Raw genomic sequence first — 26,964 nt, 5'->3', positions numbered from 1 at the left:
AAAAAAACATCGATCCAAATTATTGAATTTTGCAAACATTTTTCCTGTAAAGTAATAAAAACTAATAATAAAAAAATGCAATGACTTAGAGGGCTTAGATTTTTGACACTGAACTACTTTTATGTGTGGGATATTCTCAGAAGCATCAAGACTGTCATGAAAATTAAACACAGAACTTTTATATTATACTTTTATGTAAATATCAACAAGGAAACTGTCATGTATAAGCATTTACTCAACATGCGGAATATGTTTAAAAGATTTGAATGTGTAACTTCAAAACAAACTATATAGGCATTCAAGACACGAGACATTGATGTGTTGAATGTCAAAAATTTAACGGTTATAAGTTTAAGCGTGTAACAACATTTTCATTGGCTTAAATTCATTTTCATTTATGTTAATTCATAACTTTAAAATGACGCCGCCGTTTGTAAAGACGCATCTGTTTGACTGAAATGTCGTAGCGAAATCAGGGGAAAGTCTCCCTCAAGAAATTGGAAACATCGCTGGATTAAGTTGAAGTATAAAGGATTAAAGATAATCTACTGCCGACAGAGAACAATAAGTGTTTAATCGTGTATATATATGTTAAAACAATTAACGCTAATTAACGCAAACAAATGATATAAAATAATTTATTTTACTTTTGGTGCATGCACGACCTTACAAAGCACGAACAGGAAAAAGGAAATACGAGAGAGAGAGAAAAAAAAAACAAGAGAAGGTTTCTTATATTGAATTCGCGGGCCGGCGGGAAACAGATGTATTGTGTGGTTCACATAAGAAGTTCAAACAAGAAAATTCATAACTTCAATTCAGACCGTGTATCAATAATATTCTAAAAATTAAAAGCCGTACTAAGTCACCTTGTCCTAGAACTAGATTAACTTCCCACGCACAGTTAGAGTAAATACCTATTAAATTATGAATCAACTTTATCATGAAATCGATAAAACAAAGCGCGTTTAACTTTTTATTACTAATGCAACATGCACGCAAACCACAATAAAACGTGAGAGTACATTTGTTGACCAGACAATGGTCTGAAGTGCATTACATACAATGTACAGTAACATGTATTAATCGTAAGAAGATAGATATCTCGCTGTAAAGAGCACGCTCACTCCGTGGCTGTTCATCTGATGAATGCGGTGCATGATTCATATCCACCGCAAATATCTGTATCCTCAGCAACAACTCGAGACTTGTATCGAGTGAGCGGAGCGTCCGACAACAACAAAACAGCGGGCTTGTCAGTTGTAGCCTGGCGCGGTATGTTAACTGAAGCGTGACAGTACTAGTAGTCTCAACAGTGTAGCGGTGTAGGGAATAGCAATCGACGAGCCAGGACGGTCCAGGTATATCGTAATTTCTCGTTAGCAGTGATTCAGGTGGATTGTTATATCATTCCGTGTGGAGATTTAGGATTTATAGTGATTTAAGTAAGAAGACCTGCAACAATGGCACTAGGAAGCTGTCACACATGCATCAAGTATTTGATGTTCGCATTCAACTTCTTGTTTTGGGTAAGTAATCGGCGGTCGTCCTCCTGAATCGATCCGCCACAGATCTAAATTTAGAAACCTGTTATGGTTAGCTGCAGTAGACATGTCTAGCTTTAGCATAATGTTGTGATCTTTTCAGTTCGTGTTAGAGTGTGGGAGATGTACATACATCGATTACTTACATGTACGTACAGAATCAAAACAAACGCCTATGGTACAGGGAAACAAAACGTGTGACTCTAATACCTACATGTACACATGTAATGACCTAGATTTTTGTAAATACCACCATCAAATGTCGACAGTGTTTATTATCCGGGGGTCCCTCTTGCTACCGCATTTAGACCCTAAACACCCGTTCATAAACAAAACACCCCTGTCCAGAACACGCTGGTAAATTTATATGCATACTTATATACGGGTCCGTTCTATTTATACGTACATGAGCTTGAGGGGGTTCTGACTCTTGCGTTTGTAGATTGTGTGAGACGGCCTAGCATTTATTATATGCTCGGGGGATACACTTATAACGGTATACGGTTAAAGAGATTTATTCCGAGATAGCCGCGAGTGTACATGAAGGGTTCGTCCTTAATCCCAGTGTAGACAGGCCGTTTGTACATGCCGAGACCATTTTCGCCTTAATATCATACGTGATGATAAATGATAACATTACATCGAGCTTACATCTTTTACTGGAGCCTGCGAGTAGATCTACAGGGTGTGTTCGATTCGATCCCCGCGTTTTCTGACTTGACCTAGAAATAACCCCCTACAGTGGGAGGAACTCACTTTATTGATGGAAATGTACATGGGGCTCACTACGGGATGTTTCTTCTCGACACTTGACCAGAATTGATTATTGTGGCTTTAAAAAGGGCAAATGCCAATTCTCAAGGATCTACATATTAGGTTCTTGATTGTTCCAAAAAGAAAGGCCGAAAGAGTACACTGGAATCCACACTTATAAAAGTACACTGAGTGCATACAACATAGTAGTATGTATGATGCAATGCTCTGATAACAAAAATAGTTATGAGAAGCAAAAAAACAAAATCAGTTATGAAAAAAAAAAAAAAAAAAAAACTAAAAACTGTTTCTTGCTAATTGGTATGCAAGAAATATGGCTGTAACTATTGCGGCAATTAGAATTATAATGCACATTTACCGATTGCCATCTGTATTCCGAACTATGCCGAAGTGTGGGTGACACCACGTGATACAGGTGTGTGCGTATATACCTGTTGATTTAATAACGCAGTCATATCCGTTTTGGTGTTACTTTCTCTTTGTGACTCAAACTAGACATTTCAATGTAAAGAATATATTTTTACCTGGAATGTGAGGAGCTCCTCGAGAACCAGGTGGGCGGCTGGGTCGAGGGGGCCTCTTTTTTGGCACCGTGTACTGCTAGAGTATTAGTATAACATACAAACCACGACTGGCAATAATACTAGGTATTAGACAGGAAACAGTTGTGTGTTTAAAATATTTTTGGGTTGGGATTAGTTATAGACAAAGATAAAATAGCTAAACACAAAATTACTCAATGTGGTTTCGGCAACCGACTGAAGGGTCGCTAAGCATCGCTTTTCGGCGGATTGCAATTTATGTATAGTTTCATTATGAAGACTAACAGACAGTCACCGATATAGTATCAGCCAGGATACTCCAACAAACACCAATAGTACGTAAATGTGGACAGCTTTTCGTTACACACAATTGACATTGTATATGTATATGGTCAAAATCCCTTGAGCGAACGCAGTTGATTATGATCACAGGGACTTGTAACGTAGGTTGTGAGAAAGTCTGTTGTGTATACATGTGTACTAGGCCTATATACTATATAAAAGTAGTATATAGGCCTAGTACACATGTATACACTACAGACTTTCTCACAACCTACGTTACAAGTCCCTGTGATTATGATGTCATCTTATAATCATGTCACACCCTTTAGAGCGACCACAATTTGTTTTGGTCTCGGCATATATATATCCGTCACCCCTTTAGAGTAACCACAATTTATTTTGGCGTCGGCATACGTCACACCACTAGAGAGCGACCACAATTTGTTTGGGGTTGGCATATACGTGACCCCTTTAGAACGACCACCATTTGTTTTGGTGTCGGCATATTCGTCACACTTTTAGAGCGACCACCGTACACATGCGTCTGTGTGAGTAAGATTCGACCCACGCCAGAATCCCATGTAGGCTTGTAGTATAAAACGACCTCTGTGGGGGGACGTTGGGCGCACAAAGGTCTACTACTAGTATCAGATTAAAAGGATCAGAGGTGTTCGAGGCTCGGACAGATCAGGAAGTAATGTACTGTAAAAGGCCCACAAAGGGAACTGGTATCGCTATTTAAAACTCGCCACGGTTTACGACATATTCAAATGGGAAGCAATTATTTGCAAGCTCTCAAAGCGAGGTTTAAAACTCGACACGCTTTACAACCTTGTACAAGGCACCTTATCCCGAGCTTTGTTTTTCATTTTAATTGGATCTTTGTGGTCATGAGCCTCCATGCATGGCCTGTGTGACGCTTTAATTTGTATCTGTTTGATCGTAACAGGTGGCCAGCATGCATGCCACAAAGCATTCAGAACTGTGTCTTACAAACTTACAGTGTTATAATATAATCCAGGGCCGTCAACGGAAAGCTGCAATAAAAACAGTGTATGCGCTTTTCAATACTTGTACATATGGGTTCTGTGTGCTATATTTACGATACACGTATACATGTATGTGTAATTTCAGAAGACGTGTATATTTTTTAGATATACATGTGTTATATTTTAGTTGCACGTGTGTTATCTTTCCAGTGAACGTGTGCAATGTTTCAGGAACACGTGTGCAAATATATAAACGTTGTTTATTGATATATATATAAGTTGTTCCGTTATTCATCGTAAGACAAATCCACTCCTCCCGATTCCAATCAGTAGAAAAAACAACATATGACAATTTGACAAATGACAAATTCTACGATCTGACCCAATCGACCTATAGGGTTTCTATAGTTAAGAACTGTATTGTGATGTCACGGACTTGTTTTTTTTTGTAGTTGACAAAAGTTCAGAGAGAGTGACAAGCTTTGATCAACCAATATATATACAGCGCTAGCCAATCAAGGCTGCACAAGCTAACTACAATATATAGTATACTATCTACATTCATCAGCTGGAATTCCAGGAATGTCGGACTACATTATTTTACACACCACACACATACACTCCTCACAGTATCATTATACACTATACACATAGTTATTTTGATATGTAACGCCTCATTTCCCGACAATTGAGCCTTTATCGTCTAGCGATTAATTGTCTTAAAATAGAGTATAAATATTCATATTCTTATATGTATGTATAGGACAATATGGCTTAGTCAATTTGATAAAGATACTTAACCCATATTGTCTTTAATGGACTGATTTAAGTCACAGTGAGTTCTAATATGATTAATTAGTATAAGCTATAAGAAACTCCGGATTTTATTTACAAACTTTACTCTTTAGTTACTATATATTTCTTATTGAATGCCTTTTTAGAGAACATTTTTGTGACGAACAATGAAAAATGTTTTTGTGAACTATGTCAATTATTATTTTCATTGCTAGCTGCAATATTATAGCACTAAAGGCTTATACACAGAAAACATGTCTTCAGAACAATACAATAAGCCGCGTATGTACCGTTCTGATCACTCCGTCGGTTAGTAAGTATGAGAGTTACTCCCCTTCGTTTCACTGTATCGTTGACAGAAGCAAAGGGAAGTAACTCCGATAAATCAGTATGGGTACGTACATTCGTTCTAGTTCATTACTTGTAGTACGTTCATAATGTAGGGAATAGACCACAGTAATTGGTACATCTATACTCCTGCACAAGAGAGGGTACATTATTTCACTAACCACAGGCTTTCGATTATTCTATACATGTACATACAAATACCCCTACACAATGCATGGGCATATAAAACGAGGTCATGTTCAAGAACTCGGTATATGACACAATATATAGGGGTTTTGTATTAAAAAAAAATCAAAAACATGTGCTATAAGCCTTTCGTTTTAAGAGCTCAACAAAGCAGGTTTTAAAGGCATACTTCACGAACAAGGCTTCATTTATAGCTTGACAAGGTTTTCCATGTTCTAGATGGATAGCGGAATGCTCATCGTCGGAGACCCACGGGTGATCGCACTGCACTACGCTACAATTATCAACATTAGTGTATATATCGCCTGGGTTACCGAGGATGCGGAATCCTGAGAGAATGGTATTTAGGCCAAACACAATTTAATCTGAAGTTTGATGATTCTTAGTTTTTAGTCATATTGATGTATTTTTTCGTATGGCAGGTTTACACTGGATTTGGTTACAAGTATTCGATAACACAATGAATGAAGTGACTTAGTTCTACTCCTCTCATTTTTTGCCCAATGGATATCATATAAGTAATCGTATCTTCGTAAGCGGAAGGTTTTCTTTATTATGCCAGTGTCACTTGGATTTGTCTATGGCCTGTTTACGATTGACATGTCACAGTATAGTATATTGGTCTTCAGCCTATCAAACCATCACCCTCAAGTACGACTAAGGACCCTCTATTAATACAGCGATAAGTCAGTTTTCAAAAACTTGGTCAACATAATATAAATTTACAGAAATCCCTTTTGGTCAAAAGATTTATATCGACATATCCCCTTTAACAAAATACACTTCAATTGTTTTCAAAGTTTTCTATGGAAAATAAGAACAAAGTTTGAAATGTTTGATAAAATCGCCCATGATCTGACTATCCATGTATATAACTGCTCACTGTACATGTTATATAAGGATTAGATGTCATACACCGTTACGACTCTACTGTAAAGTGCCTTCAGTCTACTCTGCAGCTGGTATGCAACTACGTAGCCTTTAATAGTTAAAATCAATGTCTAATCTTGGTTATAAGGTTTCCATTGTTTTAAATCACGTGTGTAGAATCGACTAGAGGTGTTACAGGTATGATATAATATGTATTGTGTTACAAATACAACTGGTATACAGATTACAGGTGAAATATACAAGTTACAGGCCTAGGTCACATCATACAGATTAAAGGTGTAATATACAAAAATGTTACAGATGTGATATATACAGATAACCGGTGGGATATTACAGGTGTGTTGTATACAAGTGACAGGTTACATCTACAGGTGCAATATACATGTTACAGGTGTGTTATATACAGATTACAGGTGTGTTGTATGCAGACAGATTACAGGTTAGTGGTATGCAGATTACAGGTTAGTTGTATGCATATTACAGGTGTGTTTAATACAGATTACAGGTGTGTTTAATACAAATTACAGGTTATGCAGATGTGTGTTTTATGCAGATTACAGGTGTGTTGAATACAGATTACAGGCGTGTTGTTGTTGTATACATAATACAGCTGTGTTATATACAGAATACAGGTGTGTTGTATACATATTACATGTGTGTTATATACAGATTACATGTGTGTTGTATACAGATTACAGGTGTATTGTATACATATTACATGTGTGTTGTATGCAGAATACAGGTGTGTTGAATACATATTACAGGTGTGTTGTATACAGATTATATATAATTACAGGTGTGTTGTATACAGATTATATGTGTGTTGTATACAGAATACAGGTGTGTTGTATACAGATTACATGTGTGTTGTATACATATTACAGGTGTGTTGTATACAGAATACAGGTGTATTGTATACATATTACACGTGTGTTGTATACAGAATACAGGTGTGTTGTATACAAAATACAAGGGTGTTATATACAGATTACAGGTGTGTTGTATACAGAATACAGGTGTGTTGTATACAGATTACATGTGTGTTGTATACAGATTACATGTGTGTTGTGTACATATTACAGGTGTGTTATATACAGATTACAGATGTGTTGTTGTACAGATTACAGGTGTGTTATGTACAGATTACAGGTGTGTTGTGTACAGATTACAGGTTTGTGGTTTGTTACAGATTACAGATGTGTTGTATAAACATGTAACACGTGTGATATTTACAGATTACAGTCACAGCAGTACTAGTCCCTGCTATAGACAGAACGCTTATAATTAGCTAGCTGTCTTGTCTACTCGACTCAATTCAAAGACTACAGGTGTTTTGATCGGCAAATTCAATTGCATATGTGAAATATTTGCGATCAAGGGGCCAAGTGGTTTAGATGTCTTCACACAAGCTTTCCACCTCTGGATCGCAAATTCGAATCCCATATGGGCAGTTCCCAGGAACTGACCGCTGGGTGGTGGTGTTTCACCGGAAACTCCGACTTTCCTCCACAACAAACTTGTGTGATGATTACACGTACACGTTTTGTATATGTGTGTAGTACACCTTATATAATCCCCCAAGGCAGTATAACATGGACAAGGTCTGCACATGTACAGCACAAGCCCACATTTCTTAGGTATAAAGTCTACACCTACGTACTTACACGTAATAAACAAGTATACATCTGGGTGGTTTTCATCATCACAGAGACCTCTCCTCTCATTTACATATCAATATCAAATGAAAATGTTTTTGATACATTTTTGGTTGGAAGATATTATTGTATCTTAACGACGTTTTTAATGTTTCGTATCCCGGTAGGTGTCGGATAGATAGGCCTTTATGGCCGGCGTTTGACGCTAGATTCTGACTTGTTGTACACATTCTCTTACTCTGGTGTACAGTACTGTACCGTAGCTACACTGATGTCTCCCTCTTGTTAGACCGAATTATTCGGACGTTTATAGTCTTTTTTATTTAGGTCTTGAGCCGCTCAACAGACGATATCTAGAGCGACAGAATACTTCGGACTATCCTAAAACTGATACCGTAGTTACATGAAAACGATCCCTTCCTGATGAGAGTAAACCGTATTTATACAAAAGACACCTCCTCAGTCTGGTTTACAACATTTATGCCGTAATTACTATAATAAATCTCCCTCTCTGGTATACAGTTTTAATACTATAGTTATACTAAATTGATCAATGCCGTAGTTACCCTAAATTTCTATATTTCAAAATTCATATAAAGACAGTAAACTCGTCGTGAGCTATTAAAATAAAATATAAATATATATATATGTTTACGCATTTGTGTTTTTAAAGAAAAATAATTCTCGCCATTCCGATTTTATGATTCCGATTAAAGAGAAGAATAAAGCTACTGTCAAAAAATGTATCTATCAAAAACATATGTTTATTCATATATGTTATGTCTTAGTTAGGTCTGCAAGAAATGGAAATTTGTTAATTGCTTTTCTCAAGAGACTGTATCAGCTTTCATCAGATGTATACTTACATAAAGCTTTAAAAAATAACTTAAACGAACTGATAACCTTTCAGATTTAAATGTCAGATACCGAGACTAGAATCTGTTTAAATTCTACACCATTCCCAGTTGATGGTTACCCAAGGCGGATTTGGTCGGTATATAAACAGAATTGCAACACGTATATTGTAAACGAAACGAAGTAGTTAAAATGATAGGTATAAAGAAATAAAGCTATACATTTGATATAATGAGTTCCGTAATTAAAAAGCTCAGCAGAAGCTTAAATAATCATAACTGATGTTATTGTATGCTATTGTTAGAGAATTGTTCTATTTTCGTTATAACGTTGACTGACTCAGAGTCTGATCCGAGTTCTCTAGAAACAGTTACGCAGTCTCCAAATGAGGCTATGAATATTGAATCAGGCACTGATACAATCTCTCCGCTAGTACAAATCATTGATTTGTTCACAGTACCAGTAAAACAGTACCACTTACTGAAGTTTCTGTGTTATTTATTGGAGAAGACTAGAAGGGGACAGGGGATAGTCTATCAACTCACGTACTGTGGACGCTGTCTTATAAATAGCATCGAGTTGGTATTCCTATAATATTGATCAGCATCCTTTATTTCTCTTAGAAGGCTGTATGTAGTTTTATCTCAACCGGAAGAGTCGATAAACAAAGCATGTTGGTCGCTTTATATTGGGTTTCCTGTGCACGCGCACTCGGCACGCGCGGGGCATATTTTTGACCCTTTGGGTACTGAACCCTATCTAACACCCGATAACACCGGTAAATGGATCAGTACACCTATAGCAGTCAAGACAAGTGCTTATAATGAGTAAACTGATTCGCCCAGTTCAGCTCTATAATAAGATTTCAACCGTGACGAAAGCGAGGCTGCCTCATAATCATGTGACGTTACATATGCATAAAATATGAATACCTACTGTAACGCAATTTCTCATAAGTATGAATAAATTATTAATTTCATCACAGGAATTTAAATGTACCGGTATAGCTAACAACAATGCACATAGCGAAGAACAGACTGCTTTTATATCACATTTGATATACATCGCAACATTGTTTTAAAGCGCAATATTTGTAATACTGCACAGCGTTTACAATTTTTATTATACCGCAAAACACTTACCATACACAATCTTCGTTAAACTGCACAATATTTATTACACCGGAAAACTTTTGTTATCATGCACAACTTTCGTTACACTGCACAACATTTGTTTTACCAAAAAACTTTTATCTTGCACAACTGCGCAACATTTGTTATGCCGCAAAACTTTTGTTATACAGCAAAATGTTTGGTATACTGCAAAGCGTTTGTTATACCGCAAATCAATTCATTTATTTTAATTTATATATAACATATTTCATACATAAGTTACTTTAGCCGCTCCGGATCCCCGCGGGGTACAATGTGCATATGGTATCTCTTTTACAATAATATGTAGTATGGAGGCGATACCATTCGTTAGATGGCTTGTATCAATGTTTGATTTGGATGTGTATTCGCACTCATGCATGAAATGTGAGTAAATTACCCTCACGTCCATTTGATCACTCAACCTCAAAAGGCATTAGCATATAATGATAAGGTAAAAGATAACGACTTACAAAAACGCAGAGTTCATCTCGACCTGAACAAATGCCCATGATATTATGTTTAAGTATTACATTAACGTGGAACAGTCGGTAGTTAGAGTACTGACCGTAGGTCGGAGGTTTTCTCAGGGTACTCTTGAGTTTCCCACCTCATAAAACCAGATACTCCTGAAATGACCCGAAACAAACGATCAATCAAACGATATTAACTAATCTCACATAATTGACGACAATGATGTTGCATTCACAGACATATGACGTAACAATCATTAGCTATATGCAAATGAAGATTATTTTGGTGACACTTTGTAAATGATGTACAGGCACAGGCTTTTGGCTGTCTATAGGACGCATCTTTCTATATGTGTTATAATCTGTGAATAAGTAAATATTACACATAGAGCCAAAGGCCTGTGATAAAGGTACATTGAGACAATTTTGCAAGATTTTATATGGTCAGACGGGTCTGGGACCTGCCTACACTTTCTAACACTGACTTTTCAGAATTTTACTGTAAGGTAATTATAAGGCGATATATGTCTGTCATCAGTGTAAGGAGTGTAATGTATACGTTGACCTTTGACCTACTTCAAAGAAAAAGATCCTGGTGCTGTTTTGAATCATAAAAAGGTCCGAATGCGATAGAGTAAACACATTCTGTGTGGATATTTTATATATAAACAATCACATACGTACAGGTTGTACAGTTTAGATGTGTAATATCGGTATTAACTCAGCCATCCCTGAAAATTATTAATGAACTCTTCCAGCCTATGAATTTGGAAGAGTTCAAATGTATTTTCAGGGGCGAATGAGTTAATATACGCGTGATACACCTGTATGAATGAATTGATATACCAACTCATGTAACATAACTCCTGAACACCCACCTCGATATAAGATATAAGATAAACCTCGTCATGTTTGCACATTGGCGTAATAGGGCCTCTACTGAAGAGGTTTGGGTTCAGAATGTCCAGTCATTTGTCTCTATCGGCCAGAGGCCAGTTCCGTTTGACATTGGGCGTTAACTGGCCTATGTAGTAAACAAATGACACATTCTTGCCCACCTGTTTTATAACCTGTTTGGGAAATGTCTCTCTTTTTTCCTGGTAATTATAATGCATAGTTATGGTGATGTGTGAGCAGGCATTTACATTATACATGTATATCTGTAGTTTTTTTCGTTGCTTTGTTGTTGTTTTTTTTGTAAAGATCGAATACATGTACTTGTACCACAATAACGACAAAATATGATATAAAATAAAACCTCGGCTTTTATTTTTTCTTCCGGTTTCGATTCTAAAGACATTCGTACGGAGTGGGTCATATAGTGTCTGCACTCCATATACTATATAATATACTTAAAGTGTTTTACATGTGATATGACCATGACCGACCAATGTGTATCAGAAAAGAAATGTGAGTAACAGGCAATGATTAGGTAAATAGCATATCAGCATTTATGGGCAAGTTAAGATTATGCATTACGAAACCCACCTACTCGGGTTCATTACACGCCCTTAACACTCGCTTGTGACAAGTACCACGTGTGTCGTTACGGGGGCGTTTTCCCGGTATGATGTCCTTAGAATATGTGACGCTGTTGCAATTTCTATAACGATAACGTTAACACATGTTGTTTTTATCTATAATCAAATTAAGGTACACAACGCACGTTACATATGCTCTGTAAAACAATTTCGTGTGTTCTGATCGAGTCGACTCATTAAATAATTATACATGCATGGTAGTTATCAGTCTTTATTTTGTTACGGCAACGTCGATCGGTTCGTTTTGTGATGCTATGGACTTTCATAAAGACATCAGCAACTGTCTACACGGGATTTTGCCAGTTGCATCGTTTTCGTTTCACAAAAGAAATTAAAACAATACATCACTCGTACACATTCTGAGATGTCAGAGTTACCTCCCTTCGAAGGGGCGTAACTCTGATGTGTCAGAACGACTTGGCCGATTACGATCATCAGACGGAGGGCTATTCGAATTATATTTGATTCGTTCTTAACCAATCCTTACAATCGCTACTCCTCAGAAAATAACGGAGCTCAAGGTAGCTAATTCTATCTTTCTAAAAACTCATCTGTAGGTTGGTTCTCAATTGCCCTTAGATGTGCATATTCCATTCTTGGACCGATTTCAATTGTCTTGTAGAAAGCGCTGAAGAATACATATTAAAATTCATGAGTAGGCTCATTTTGGTCCAAAGTTGTGCGAATTTCGTTTTGAGACTGATTGACAGTAAAATGGCAGACATTAACCAGACCGTTGCTGAATTCTCTTTGCCACGGAATGGGAAGTGTCAAGCTTTTGGCGGAAGGAGCTAGCTAGTATCTATAACTTTATCCGAAATCTCCCGAGAGAAAGTTCCGACAATCTTAGGAAATTCTGGAAAATATGTGGACGTTATGCTCAAAATTTGAATGAGCCTCAAGCATACTATAATTTGTAAGCTCTTTAAATAAAGATACATCGCTCGACAACTGCTTTAGGGCTAAACTAGGCATAATATCAGCATAAAAGATCAGGGTAAGAAAAGGCAAGTATCACAATTTTAAACGTTTATTGATCTTAAAATAGTTTTGGCTAAAACACACGAGAAAACTCATGCAAAATGTTGATGAAACGATGAAATGTTGAGTTGATACGATGATATGATGAGAATAGACTATATAGATCTATGTCTAGCAAATATCTTATTCTTCACTTTCAAACATTTCATCAGACTGTGGTATACATGGATATATTACTTAAAACATTTCATCAGATATGGATATACAATGTAGAAAGGTGGATCTGGACGGATCCTAAACTTTTACAGTGTGTAAAAGCCTTGATGAAAAGACCTTCAAACGGACGCAGGCAATGAGCAATGCATCACGCATGGTTTACGTTCACATAAAACATTTACATGACAAAGATGTGAGCATTGGTTACAAGCGTCTTGTTACCGTGACAACGTGTATAACCGCTCACCTGGTAACAGAGATATAATAAAGGACGATTCATTCGTACCTAAGCGGAATAATGACTTTATCGATTCCGTTATGCATTAATCGATTTCCTTCGATGGTCTTCATAAAGAAGGACAGGATACTGTGAGTGTCCATGTCGGTGAATTACAATGCAATGTCAGTGTGATCCTGAATATAGATAATCTACCTTTATGGTGATTCATAGTCTCATCATGGTATTAATCACATATTGGTTAGGTCCCGACTTGTAAAAAAAGCTATATAATGTACATGTTTATATATATTTATATTTACATGTATTCATTTAGAGGAGCAGACGAGTTTGAACACACGACGATGTACGAAGATTATGGCTATCCGTATCTTACTAAAGTTAAATAGCCGTCTGTGAGGTTATAAATATACAGTCAGTGATGATAGTGTGTCTCTGGAATTTCAATCGTGTAGGTGTAAGATTTCAACAGCTGATGTATAGGTGTACCTTTAGTTCCCGTGGTCTTTGAAGATGTTATTGGCTCATTTGTCTAGCTACGTTCTAATCTGTATGCAATACGCTCACTTCACTCGAAGTTAACTCGACCCAAACATTCAGAGCCTTATTCATACTCGACGTTTTTAATTCATTCGAAGTTAACTCGACTCAAATATACAGTTTAATTATACAAATAGCTCTTGTGTCGAAATTAACTCAGAGCTCAAAATTTTACTGCGAATCATATAGACTCATGAACAGCTAAGAATAATATGTACATGTACAGTACATGTCCAAATCCAAACTCAATATCGGCATTGAATTATTCAAGTCACAAGCACAGTATTAAAGTAAATATATATTTGTTATACCCCTATAAAATAGTTTCTACACAAACTCTATTGACAAAAATGCCAATAAATGAACTGTTCCGTCGAGCGGTCCAAAGAACTGTTAAAATCGACTGTTAAAATTTGTTGTTGGACCGGAATGACGTCACAATGGGGTATAACAAAACAGTAGGCCTTCGGCCTTGGGCAACAGTTTGTCTTCGGGTCCAACAAATCATCTGTTGCCCGAGAACCCAAGTCAACAACTGTATATTGTTATACCCCTATAAAATAGTTCCTATATAAACTCTATTAACAAAAATGCCAACAAATGAACTGTTCCGTCGAGCGGGCCAAAGAACTGTTAAAATCGACTGTTAAAATGTGCTGTTGGACCGGAGTGACGTCACAATGGGGTATAACAAAACAGTTATCGACTGGGTTTTCGGGCAACAGATGATTTGTTGGACCCTCAAACAAACTGTTGCCCTCGGCCTACGGCCTCGGGCAACAGTTTGTCTTCGGGTCCAACAAATCGTCTGTTGCCCTCACCCCCAGTCCACAACTGTATAATATATACCACATACTTTGATATACACTGTATTACTTGTCAAAACCGGCCCTTGTGTAATCCGGATCCCTGTTCACCCCGGTGTAATTACATGACATTTTCCTTATGAGTTTATATAGTAATTCTCTATACCCCGGAACCCTGGCTTTAATATACCGGTCAAATATGCTGGAGTCCTTTGACATCCGGGTTAGACTATTGTTGAATCGCTTTTTCAGAAAAAAAGATGCACATGTAGTTATCTTTTTCGCATGCTTCACTAATTCTTGTCTACTTCCGGTCTAGATGCGAAATGTTTCTTTAATAGACTATCACGATTCATCTAACGTGAGCGCAATGGAAGCCATCACCATTCTAGGCCGTTCAATACAACTTGCTCGTTTGCCAGCGCAATGCCTGCTTGTTTGCCAGCGCAATGCCTGTGCTCTGTAGTATAACAAACTTTATTTACGCAAGAAGGATATACTTTCGGGACATACCGACGCACATCGATCCGTGCATCAATAAATTGACAGCCATGTTAATTTATCCACATGCAAACTCACTTTCAACACTAACCCGAACTCCAATGCAGAGTGCCTACCAATGCTATATCAGAGATCAATGTAGACGGTCTACTCCGGAACCAAATTTCAACAGATACAGGTACATGAAGCAAATTAACATGTAACGTAATCGCTCACAAACACAATTCGTTACTTTTAATTTGTTGACTTTCAAACTAGATATGAGTCTAATATATCCTATTCACTGGGACATAATGGCATCTTACGTCTAAGTAACTTGGATGGGGGCAATAGGTATTCGTTTTAATGTTTAAGAAAAGGGAGATTACTGTTTGTTGTTTTACAAAGGGAGATAGATATTGCTTTGGAAATTAAGAAGAATGTAATGGAAGAGCCATGTATTTTCACGCCGGAGTTCCTGATCATGGTTCTAGGAAGGAATGTAGGTACGTTATCACGAAAAAGAAGAATAATACGTGTCTCAACATTATAATGCATACAATGAGCTAGAGCTGTGTGAACTTTCTGTAATTACGTTCAGTAGACCCTATTTCAAGAACGATATTAGTAAAAACAGTCACTACAACATGGGGTCGAATAATGTTCTCTACCTAAAAGATGAAGGCTTTTGAGGAACCGCAACAGCACATCTATATGTTTACTCACCTACTCACATATTTTGGCTAATTGATATTTCAGTCGGTCACAACTTAATGCCAACGTTGCTAGGGATCCAGGTACAACTATAACGGCATGCGCTCGTGAAAAAAATCTATACACAGTAACCATATTGACATTCGTTAGATCTTACAACGTGGAATTTTCTTCACTAAGTACGGCTCAAAACCAACAGAATCAGATGGGGAAACCATTGGCCTTTCTTGTATTGCAACATCATTAATCAGCATCTCGTATTGTGATTACTTCATTTCACGCCTCATTACCGTTTACCATAGATGTTCCGTAGGCGTTATGATATGATTTCTTATAGAGGAAATTTAGGGTAAAACTAGGCATATCATCTTCGTAAATGTTAATAAAAAAATGACAGACGAAGGGTGTTGGAGTGTTCAATCAGTTTCCAGAGTTTTTTATTAGATTCGGTAAAGATTAACCCTCAAATTCAGAAATACAAAAAAAAAAAAAAAAAAAAAAAACTATTATTGCTGCATAAGTAAATCGTGCTAGTAATATTTCAGAACACAAAAACCGTCGCCTCTGATTGGCTGATATAACAGCGTAATCATTTCAATGAACAAAAGAGTCCCTCATGGAAGTTAAAATTTTACACGATTCAATTGAAAGACTTTCATCATTTGCGGTTTATATAAAGTACATTTAAGTACAAGGACTATATTGTGAGTTTATTATGAAAGACCACATCGTCCGGCGTCGTCCATTCGTCATCAATCCACTTCTTATTTTAAAAACCACTGGTCGAAATTTAACCAAGTTTTAACGCTAACATCTGGAATGTGTTTTCTATTTGTACGAGAAAACCCTTTATTAATATGTTAGGTTTCGTTTAGCTAAAAAATGCTATTTAGTGCATTGTACTTTCAGAGGTCACCTTGAATATTTAAATTATGGAGCTAGAATTAAAGGGACAATTCACTCAGGCTAATTCTTTTACATAACCAAGAAGCAAAATATGGCATAAATGTATTGTTCTACATTTCTTATGAAACATATAACATAAGATATTGACAAATTCCACGTCATTATTTAGTATTTTAATTGATACCGTTGTAATTACAAATCGTTGATCAATACGATTAAGCAGGTACAATATGTACGCTGTACCCATACCCGAGCCAAAGTCACGCACGTTAAACAAATGAACTACATAACCACTGTGGAGGTGATATAATGATTTTTAAGGCAAAACAATTCACTAATAAGGTAAACACACTTCTGTCAGAGCGATTTGAGCAGTTCTAGACAAAAGTAGCATTACTCTACGAGCAAGGGACTGGGTTCGGCATACAAGATATTCGACCACAATGTGTAATTTTCACACGCATTTCACCACCATGGGATTTTCTGACATATCACAGTAAAACCGACTGATTTAATTTCCATTAGAACTGGGGGTTTTCCGATATATATACAAATTTTAATGTTCGCGTAGAATGAATTGTCCCTTTAAGGTTATGCTGTTTGTAACTGTGTTATAATCGAGGAATATATAGAGATGTACAGTTACTACAGATTTCTCTGCCACTATTTATGAGATTGGGAAACACGCAAAAAAATGTTTTGCTATTCATTTAATAGTCTGTGAAGTCATTTAAATTTATGTCCAGTTGGTGAGTAGGCGAATTAATAAGTTGATTAAAAATCATAATAGAACGTGAAGGAAATTAAAATTAATTTATTTTACTTTTAAATACATATTAGATTCAACGAACACTGTTCCTGTTAAAATTAACTTCAAAAGAAAGTATAAATTGGATTAATTGCGATACCATATCCTGATTGGGGTGCACTCGGTTTATACAACCGACGAAGCAGGAGTTCCCCTATCCCGTCCCGCTTCATCGAAGCCTCTATGTTTCGTATGTGGCAGACAAGAGTCTAGAAGAACCAGATTAAATGTAACGTCACAACCTAAACAACGCAGTACAATCATCCTTATACGTATCGACATCCGTCTGTGCGAACAGATCGCTTAGATCGCTCCATATTCAAGTACGTTTGCTCTTAAAATAAAGTAGAATGGCTGTAATGCACCTGTTTGACAGCTAGCTATATATATATAACTGTAGCGATAAAATCAATTGAATGAATGAAATCGTTTACATTATATACAGTGATTTGAGGTAATAACACAGGGACTTGGCACGAATTTCAAGTCCCTTCGGAATATAATACTGTTTAAATTTTTCATGCATGGTCTATCTTCAGGCTTTTTGAATACGGTGTTATTAACGATTTGGTCTTGCTTCCGTTTTATTTCCAGCATATCACTATTTATGGAGCAAAATAGTATCTGGTTTCTAAATCCTTTCCCGCCCTGTCGTCAGATTGCCTGACAGTAGCCTACGTTATTTGCCATCGTATCGCCTCCAGTATATCGCTAGATAAAGATATTGGATAGGCAGAGGTCATAAATAGCTCATTGTACTGTCGACAATAAGAGTAGACGACCCATATTCATGATATTACTATTCTTAGAAAGAGGTACAGTGAACCGTACATGTATTAAACAACTCAATTATATCATTACCTCGTGGATATATATTAGTGAGAAATCTAGATTCCAAAATTAAATCTCAAACACCCTCTTGATTCGAAGATAATCTCTCAGATATGGAATTTCCCAAACATCCTCTAGATTGGGATATGGTCTCTCAAATTCACTCTAGATTAGGAAATAATCTTTTGGACACCTTAAATTTGTCGGGAGATAATCTCTCAAACACCTTATATATCGGGAGATAATCTCTCAAACACCTTATATATGGGGAGATAATCTCTAATACCCTATATCAAGAGATAATCTCACAAACACCCTATATCAAGAAATAATCTCTCAAACACCTTATATCAAGCAAGAGATAATCTCTCAAACACCTTATATATCGGGAGATAATCTCTCAAACACCTTATATATCGGGAGATAATCTCTCAAACACCCTATATATTGGGAGATAATATCTCATACACCCTATATACATCGCGATATAATTTATCATACACCCTATATATCGGGAAATAATCTCTCAAACACCTTATATATGGGGAGATAATCTCTAATACCCTATATCAAGAGATAATCTCACAAACACCCTATATCAAGAGATAATCTCTCAAACACCTTATATATCGGGAGATAATCTCTCAAACACCTTAAATATCGGGAGATAATCTCTCAAACACCTTATATCAAGAGAAAATCTCTAATACCCTATATCAAGAGATAATCTCACAAACACCCTATATCAAGAAATAAATCTCTCAAACACCTTATATCAAGCAAGAGATAATCTCTCAAACACCTTAAATATCGGGAGATAATCTCTCAAACACCCTATATATTGGGAGATAATATCTCAAACCCTATATACATCGCGATATAATTTATCATACACCCTATATACATCGGGAAATAATCTCTCAAACACCTTATATTGGGATCATACTCTAGTACCCTATATCAAGGGAAATAATCTCACAAACACCCTATATATGGGAGATAATCTCAAACACCTATACATCGGTCTCTCAAACACCTTATATCAAGATAATCTCTCAAACACCTTAAATATCGGAGATAATCTCACAAACACCCTATATCAAGAGATAATCTCTCAAACACCTTATACATCGGGAGATAATCTCTCAAACACCTTATATCAAGAGATAATCTCTCAAACATCTTAAATATCGGGAGATAATCTCTCAAACACCTTATATCAAGAGTTAATCTCTCAAACACCTTATACATCGGGAGACAATCTCTCAAACACCTTATATCAAGAGATAATCTCTCAAACACCTTATATATCGGGAGATAATCTCTCAAAAACCCTATATCAAGAGATAATCTCTCAAACGCCCTCCGTATCAGGAGATAATCTCTCAAACACCTTTTATCAAGAGATAATCTCTCAAACACCTTAAATATCGGGAGATAATCTCTCAAACACCTTATATCAAGAGTTAATCTCTCAAACACCTTATACATCGGGAGACAATCTCTCAAACACCTTATATCAAGAGATAATCTCTCAAACACCTTATATATCGGGAGATAATCTCTCAAAAACCCTATATCAAGAGATAATCTCTCAAACGCCCTCCGTATCAGGAGATTATCTCTCAAACACCTTATATCAAGAGATGATCTCTCAAACACCCTATATCAAGGGATAATCTCTCAAACACCCTATATCAAGATATAATCTCTCAAACACTTTATATCAAGAGAAAATCTCTCTTAGCTTGTAACCCTCAAACATCGTCTAGATTATATATAGATTCTCGTTGGTTCTGATTCCTCAAACGAATGTTATACATTTACAACATGCCTGCATGTTATACGACAGACTATTTCGGTAAAACTAGCAACGATTCTCGCGTCATGATGGCGATAGCCGTCAATTACTTCGGTCGCTACCTGGTACTGGGTAAAATCAATCATGTCTATTGCTTAGCTTTAGCAAAACAAACAAAAGTAGCATGAAGACAGACATCGCACTTCCTGTATTTACATTGGGAAACGGACCAAAAGACTACATTAGATGTGTAACTTCTAGTCCCTGACTGAGTAGCCATCTCTTCTTCTAAACGCTGGCAACATCTCAATGGGTAAATTCAAAAAGAATTCCAAGCTGATATGAGACGTTTGTCAGTCGCGGAACATCGCACGGTACAGGCGAGCGGTACAGGTCCCATAAGCCTTTTTTGTTTATAATATGGATATTTCATATTTCAAAACAAAGGCTTTTGGCAAAATGGCTGAGTAGCCCCCTCCCCCCCCCCCCCCCCCACCTCTGGGTCGCGAGTTCGAACCCTATGTTGGACAGTTTTCCAATACTGTCCGTTAGTCGATGATCTTTCTTCTTGTCATCGGGCCTTCCCCCACCCTCTTTAACCTGACACGTCCTTCAATGAGTGTATGTTGATATATCTAACCGCAGTGGCGGTACCTCTGTAATATAAAAAAAGACATCTTAAATGTCTGCCTTACACTAACTAGGATGTGTCTATTGTACAACTTTATTTAGTTACTGATGTCTGTTCTTTTGTCCTTACAGTTACTTGGTTGTGCCATCCTCGCTGTCGGAATATGGATCCTGGTCGGCGACAGCTTCAGCAAGTATGTGGATGGTGCGGAGGAGTTCGCCTTCCTGCACACCGGGGCATACATTCTGATCGTGGTGGGGGTCATCATCATGGTGATCGGCTTCCTGGGCTGCTGTGGCGCCATCCGGGAAAGTCAGGTCATGTTAGGATTGGTAGGTAGAATATTACTGGTCAAAACACTCTGACAAGAGCAGTCCAGTCTAAGAGGAAAGTTTTATACCAACATTTTCAAAATAGAATTTGTGGGATATATCTAGACACTTTTATAAGACTTTTCAAGGGAATATAGTTTTATGCTTATTTTTATCTAAATAAAATCTAAAATGCAAAACTTTTATAGAAAAGATATTTATTACATTGGATTCACTGTACCTAAAACCAAACATTAGGACTTATAATATAGACGGGAGGGATGCGATCTGCTGTGTATAGATATTATAAAACAGCAGATCCCATATCTTCTCTTCATTATAAGTCCCTGTGATGATTTTACCGTTTACTTATATTAACCTTATTTTTTCAGTTCTTCGGTTTCCTCTTCATCATCTTTGCAGTCTTACTAGGAGCTGGAATCTGGGCTGTGATGGCCAAGGACTCGGTAAGTCAATTTCTCCACCTTATTTCAAACTAGATGCTGAAGGTCGTCAACCACAGAAAAATACCTTTCCATTTTGGAGCAGGATTGGCAGCCCTAAATAGCATCAATCACTGTTTGTATGGCAACACATTTTTCAAATTTCATGTTGATAGGCTAGTTGACTATGCTGCTATTATTTTTTCCCATTGAAAGCAGAAGTCAGGACGACCTTTCTTTCATGTAACGTCTTGTGTCTGGTGAATGTCTTTGATATACTATATAATGGTAATGAGAACGAGTTCTGCTATGGCAAGGGGCCAAAACATGAATGCTGCAGTTTCCCAAATTTAATGACAACCTTAGTATATATGTACATAACATATTAGATAGGTTAAGCAACCTTACGTGTACGAGTACGTGTGTGTACGGATACGTGTACATTACAGTACGTGTAGACAACGTATACGCAAGGCTGTTTAACCTAGAAATCTATTTATAGAGTACATTATGAAGCTTCATCGATTTTGCTTTTTATCAAATTTAACTGATTGATCTAGATGTTTTGAGGATTAGTTTAAATAATGAGTTCTTTCTTTGTTACCGACATGTTCAAACAAGAAATAAAGTGCACTTGGATTAATTAAAAAGATATTCTGGCAGAGCACATTTTCAATCGTGTGGATTACATTAAGTCAAGACCAGAACGTGTAGACACAACCAAACAAACCATGTGTAGACACGACGAAACAAACCATAATTAACTTTTAGCTGTCATGTTCTTGACATAATTATGAGGAAATAGCCTATAGATTGATCTTAATGACATGTCTTTGCGTGTGCTAGTAATATAAAGGCGTTTTATTGACATTCTGCTAATCAATATGGTATCCATTTCTTACAGCTCAAACAGCTTGTAGCTGACGTGCTGCAGAAGAAAGTGAATGAAGCTTGTGATAATAACCAAGATTCAAAGAACTTTATGAAGATGGTCCAGGACGAGGTATTCCGAACGGAACACATTCACCCTCATTTACATTTATGATAATGCTAAATTTCTATGTTGCACAAGATAAGACAATTGGAAACGTGATTAAATTTTTGTTGATGTCCTAATAGTAACACATGCTTGAAATAAACAATTTGTTGAAAGACAATATGCATTTCATGTGTATATATATAAGTTTCTCGTTGGAACCTTCCATTCTGGTTAATATATGCAGTTCCAACATTTTCATTATACAATACCAACAATACACATATAGTGTATAACTTATAGAGCATTTGGTTCGAACACTTTCGATAACTTGTGGCACCTGTAGATATGTTGATATTTATTAATATATATATATAGTTTATGTATACTGGTGTATTACTTGTAGTTCGAATGCTGCGGTGCCACTTCCGGTGTATCAGACTACATAACTACCTCTTGCGTCATCAACCCGAACATATTCCCATGTGCTGCGGACGCAACAATGACGGTAAGTATAGTCCAGTCAATTCGTGAAAATATAAGTCTAACCTAGTAGTTTCAATGGGGATTAAACTGGATGCCTGGGACTTCGGCAGATGGTTCAGTCTACATTTTCACAGTTTTTATAGAGCAAGGACAGACATCTGCATTCAAGTCAAAATTAAATCTACATTTTTGACATACCTCTTTTAATGGATTTAAGTAGTTAAATAGCATAACCCTTGGTGAATGTCTTCACTTGTACTTACCAAATGGCTACACACATTTCGGTAGGTGTTTTTTTCTTTCTATATAAGAGAAGATAACATATATAAGGTCTGAGAGCATCCCTAAAAGTCACTCATTGATTGTCATCAAATATATGCCAAATATTTTAACAACATATAAATATATAGTACTCGATACTAATAACACATGACTAGTCCAGTTATGTAAAAACTGGTACCGGGGTCATTGGAGCTTACTGTATTATATAATTACTGTTTCTCTTGCATTGCTGAAAAAATTATTTTCAACAAGTCTTGTTTTGTTTCAGGGGTGTAATGAGAAACTACAAGAGTTTTTCTCTGAGAACCTCCTGATAGTGGCTGGAGTGGCCATAGGTATCGCCTTTATATTGGTAAGTGAACCTAGATCTGTGATAAAGACTATACATATCGATTTATACTGGTAAATGGGAATTTTAGTTTTTGATAAAGACTATAGTTATCCCCATTAATTATACTGGTAGGTGAGCTGCAGCTTTGATAAACACTATAGGTATCACCATTATACTGTAAGTGGACCTTTGATCTCTGTAAAAAGCCTTTATGCTGACAAGCAGGTTTTCGGTTTTTTGAAACAGACTATAAGTATCACCTTTATAATGGTTAGTGGATCAGCGAATCCAATCTTTGAGAAAGACTATAAGTATCACCTTTATAATGGTTAGTGGGTCAGTGAATCCAATCTTTGAGAAAGACTATAGGTATCGCATTTATATACTAGTAAGTGTCCACACGATCTTTGGTAAAGACTATAGTCATCACTTTTATACTAGTAATATTTGATGAATAACTATTATTATAAATAGAGTAACTGCATCCACTTTCATAAGTTGAAAAGTACATTTCTAAAAGTAACCCTTGATGGCGTCATTTCCTGTTTTATCAGATTCTCGGAATGATTTTCTCCATGGTTTTGTGCTGTGCAATCCGAGACGTCACTGCGTAACATACCAAAGGTAAGCACCGAGGTAAACCGAATGGAGAGGAAAAAGTTGCCATTAACGCCAGTGTTGTGTAATAATAGTCCACGATATTATCATAATAGCCTGAAAGGAAGCTTACAGCAAATGTGAATAAAAGATAAAACTGAATTAGTTAGAATCTATCTTCAATATTATTGTGATATTTGAGAATGACGAAACTGAACTGAAAATAAAACATAATTTTGTTTCATTTCAGGTTGCTTTGGGTGTTTTTATTTATATGAATGTATATGGCATAAATGTAGTGAATTCCTCATTTCTTCTGAGATTGACTGGCCGTGTCTGTCACGGGTGTTCAGAATGTCACGCTGCCTGGGGAATGTGTGTATTGTGAAAACCAGGAAACATTTTGAAACGGAGTTTTGGTCAGAATATATTTCTAAACTGGAATTTGTGCTTTGAAGATGTATCAATATTATGCATTCTATATATGTTTTTTTTAATTATTTGTCATGTAAAAACCTAACATGCATAGTGATTAATAAGTATTGATGGAAAGCATATGTTTGTCTTTGCTGAATCAATTCTTCCGGGATTTTTATATTTCGTGCTCTTTTCTGTTCATGTCCGCTGGGACTGATTACGTCATCATTTATTGTGCACTTAGTCATCAGATTCAGTATCCATAAATATCATTAGATCATAAGTTCCTGTATATTTAGTGCTTTTGTTTTAAAATCACTTCTCCCACCGTTTAGACGTTATTTTTATAAGAATTATGTTGCTGCTTGCCATCTATATTTACATGTTGTATGAAGAAGTGAACGGACGCACACCTATCGGGAAGTCTGATGATGATCCAACTACGCAGTGATCGGAAGGACATCCTGTTACCGTGGCGCCACAGTTTCATATATTAACATTTATTTTACATAATGTTTGTAAGATGTTTAAATACGTATTTTGTGTAGATATATAGCTTTTAAATGGTGTATTTTTAAAAAAAACAAAACCAATGTTCAAAGATCTTGTCCACTACATGTTTTTAAGTGCCAGTGACCGGCATTCCACAGAAAGGTCACTCAATCATGGTGTCTCCAAATTGCAAATCCTAACACCGGAAGTCGACTGATTGTTCCGACACCTGGTGGTGAAGAAATGCTTTAGACAATATAATAAATGTATCATTGTCCGCTGTCATTGTTTACCATTGAGTTGACCCTGCTTCACCTTGACCCGTGTTGTAGTTGTTTGCTCTCTACTTTGTCTTTATCGACAACGCACATGCTACATGCAAGTGTGCACACGTAATGTGACACGATGAGAAGTTGCCTAATGTCACGTGGTTTTGTGAACTATATTATATCACGTGGTTTTGTGAAGTATTCGCAACAGGTAATGAAGGACACTAATGACAAACTAATTTAAGTGCCTAAAAGAACGCCCAATTCAGAAATTATGCAATTATTCAAGCATTTTATAGAAATTGGATTTGTTATGCCGCTTTGTTTTGCGACCTCTAGTGGCCAAACCCTACCAAATACGGTCGATAACTCTTTATCATTCAGTGATAAATAATGGCCGGCGGCTGTTTCAGCACTTTGCCTTTTTTTGTAACTCTCGCAATGGCAGTACTTTGAATTGACACGGGTCTTCTTCATATAAAAAATCTTTATTTTTCTATAAAAATGTGGTGGACACCATCTTTAATTATTGCATTTGTACCCAGCGTCGTTTTTAACCTTTGAACCTGTGTGTGTAGTGTTTGTATATGCTGTTAACTGAAGCATAATATACCAAAGTTAAGAAACATACCTAACAAGCGACAACTCGTACTTTTATTCTGATAAATACTGCATCATAAAGTTTTTATGCATTTCATTTTTATAAACTTTTTTTTTAAATGTTTAGAACTTTATAATGAGTTCGGAAATGTTTTCAAATCAAGTGATGCCAATTGATTTTTAAGCACGTGAACAGTTTTCAAAGATCACTTTTACAGGCTGCCACTTTTTGCCAAATTTCTATTGTCATGCCATCTGACAGTTAAATATTTATGAAATGGACATGTAATAAAGTTAATTTTATGTCTCCTTCGCGTTAATACTACCTGTGTTTTGTTGTACATTGTTGGCAGTTTTCTTTATAATATCACCATGAACTTGTATATATAATGATATGTATATTTCTAATTAGTGAACAATACGATGAACGATTTAGGTACTTACAAGTTACCATCATGGAAATTCCTATTGTTTTACACAAGACAATGTTGTTTGGTTTCGGTCCTGCCGAATTTGTTTTTAAATGAGTTTATAACAAAGTTTCTCTGATATGTTGGAATCAGCTGATTTGTTCTTTTACAACAATCGCTACCATTTAGCCTATGATAGAGTATATGACTGTAGACTAGCGTTTTATCTGTTTACTGGGTTAAATGCAATAAAATTTCCTTTTGAAAGACGCCTTTTCTTTTTTTCTGATTTTTTTTTCTACAAACAAAGAATACTCCAATGTAAAGTTTACTAGCACGTTGCGCTACCTTGTTCGAATTTATTTTGAAAGA

The 26,964-nt window shown here is 36.4% G+C and overlaps 1 protein-coding gene across 1 annotated transcript; it reads left to right on the top strand.

Annotated features, from left to right (window-relative positions):
• Positions 1-1,117: 1,117 nt before the first annotated feature.
• LOC138329991 (CD9 antigen-like) lies at positions 1,118-26,862 on the top strand. Its single transcript, XM_069277310.1, has 8 exons — positions 1,118-1,529; positions 21,110-21,310; positions 21,682-21,756; positions 22,637-22,735; positions 23,115-23,216; positions 23,745-23,828; positions 24,362-24,431; positions 24,655-26,862. The coding sequence occupies exons 1-7, from the start codon at positions 1,464-1,466 to the stop codon at positions 24,419-24,421; spliced, it is 687 nt and encodes a 228-aa protein (XP_069133411.1). The 5' UTR covers positions 1,118-1,463; the 3' UTR covers positions 24,422-24,431; positions 24,655-26,862.
• The last annotated feature ends 102 nt before the right edge of the window (positions 26,863-26,964 follow it).

This window comes from Argopecten irradians, chromosome 8 (genome assembly GCF_041381155.1).
Source record: "Argopecten irradians isolate NY chromosome 8, Ai_NY, whole genome shotgun sequence".
In the NCBI taxonomy this organism is placed as follows: Eukaryota; Metazoa; Mollusca; class Bivalvia; order Pectinida; family Pectinidae; genus Argopecten; species Argopecten irradians.
This window is presented reverse-complemented; position numbering and strand designations above follow the sequence as displayed.

Coding starts and splice junctions, on each gene's coding strand:
- LOC138329991 (XM_069277310.1), top strand. CDS start 1,464: ATGGCACTAGGAAGCTGTCACACATGCATCAAGTATTTGATGTTCGCA. Junction 21,757..22,636: donor CTGTGATGGCCAAGGACTCG/GTAAGTCAATTT, acceptor CATTTCTTACAG/CTCAAACAGCTTGTAGCTGA. Junction 23,829..24,361: donor TAGGTATCGCCTTTATATTG/GTAAGTGAACCT, acceptor CTGTTTTATCAG/ATTCTCGGAATGATTTTCTC.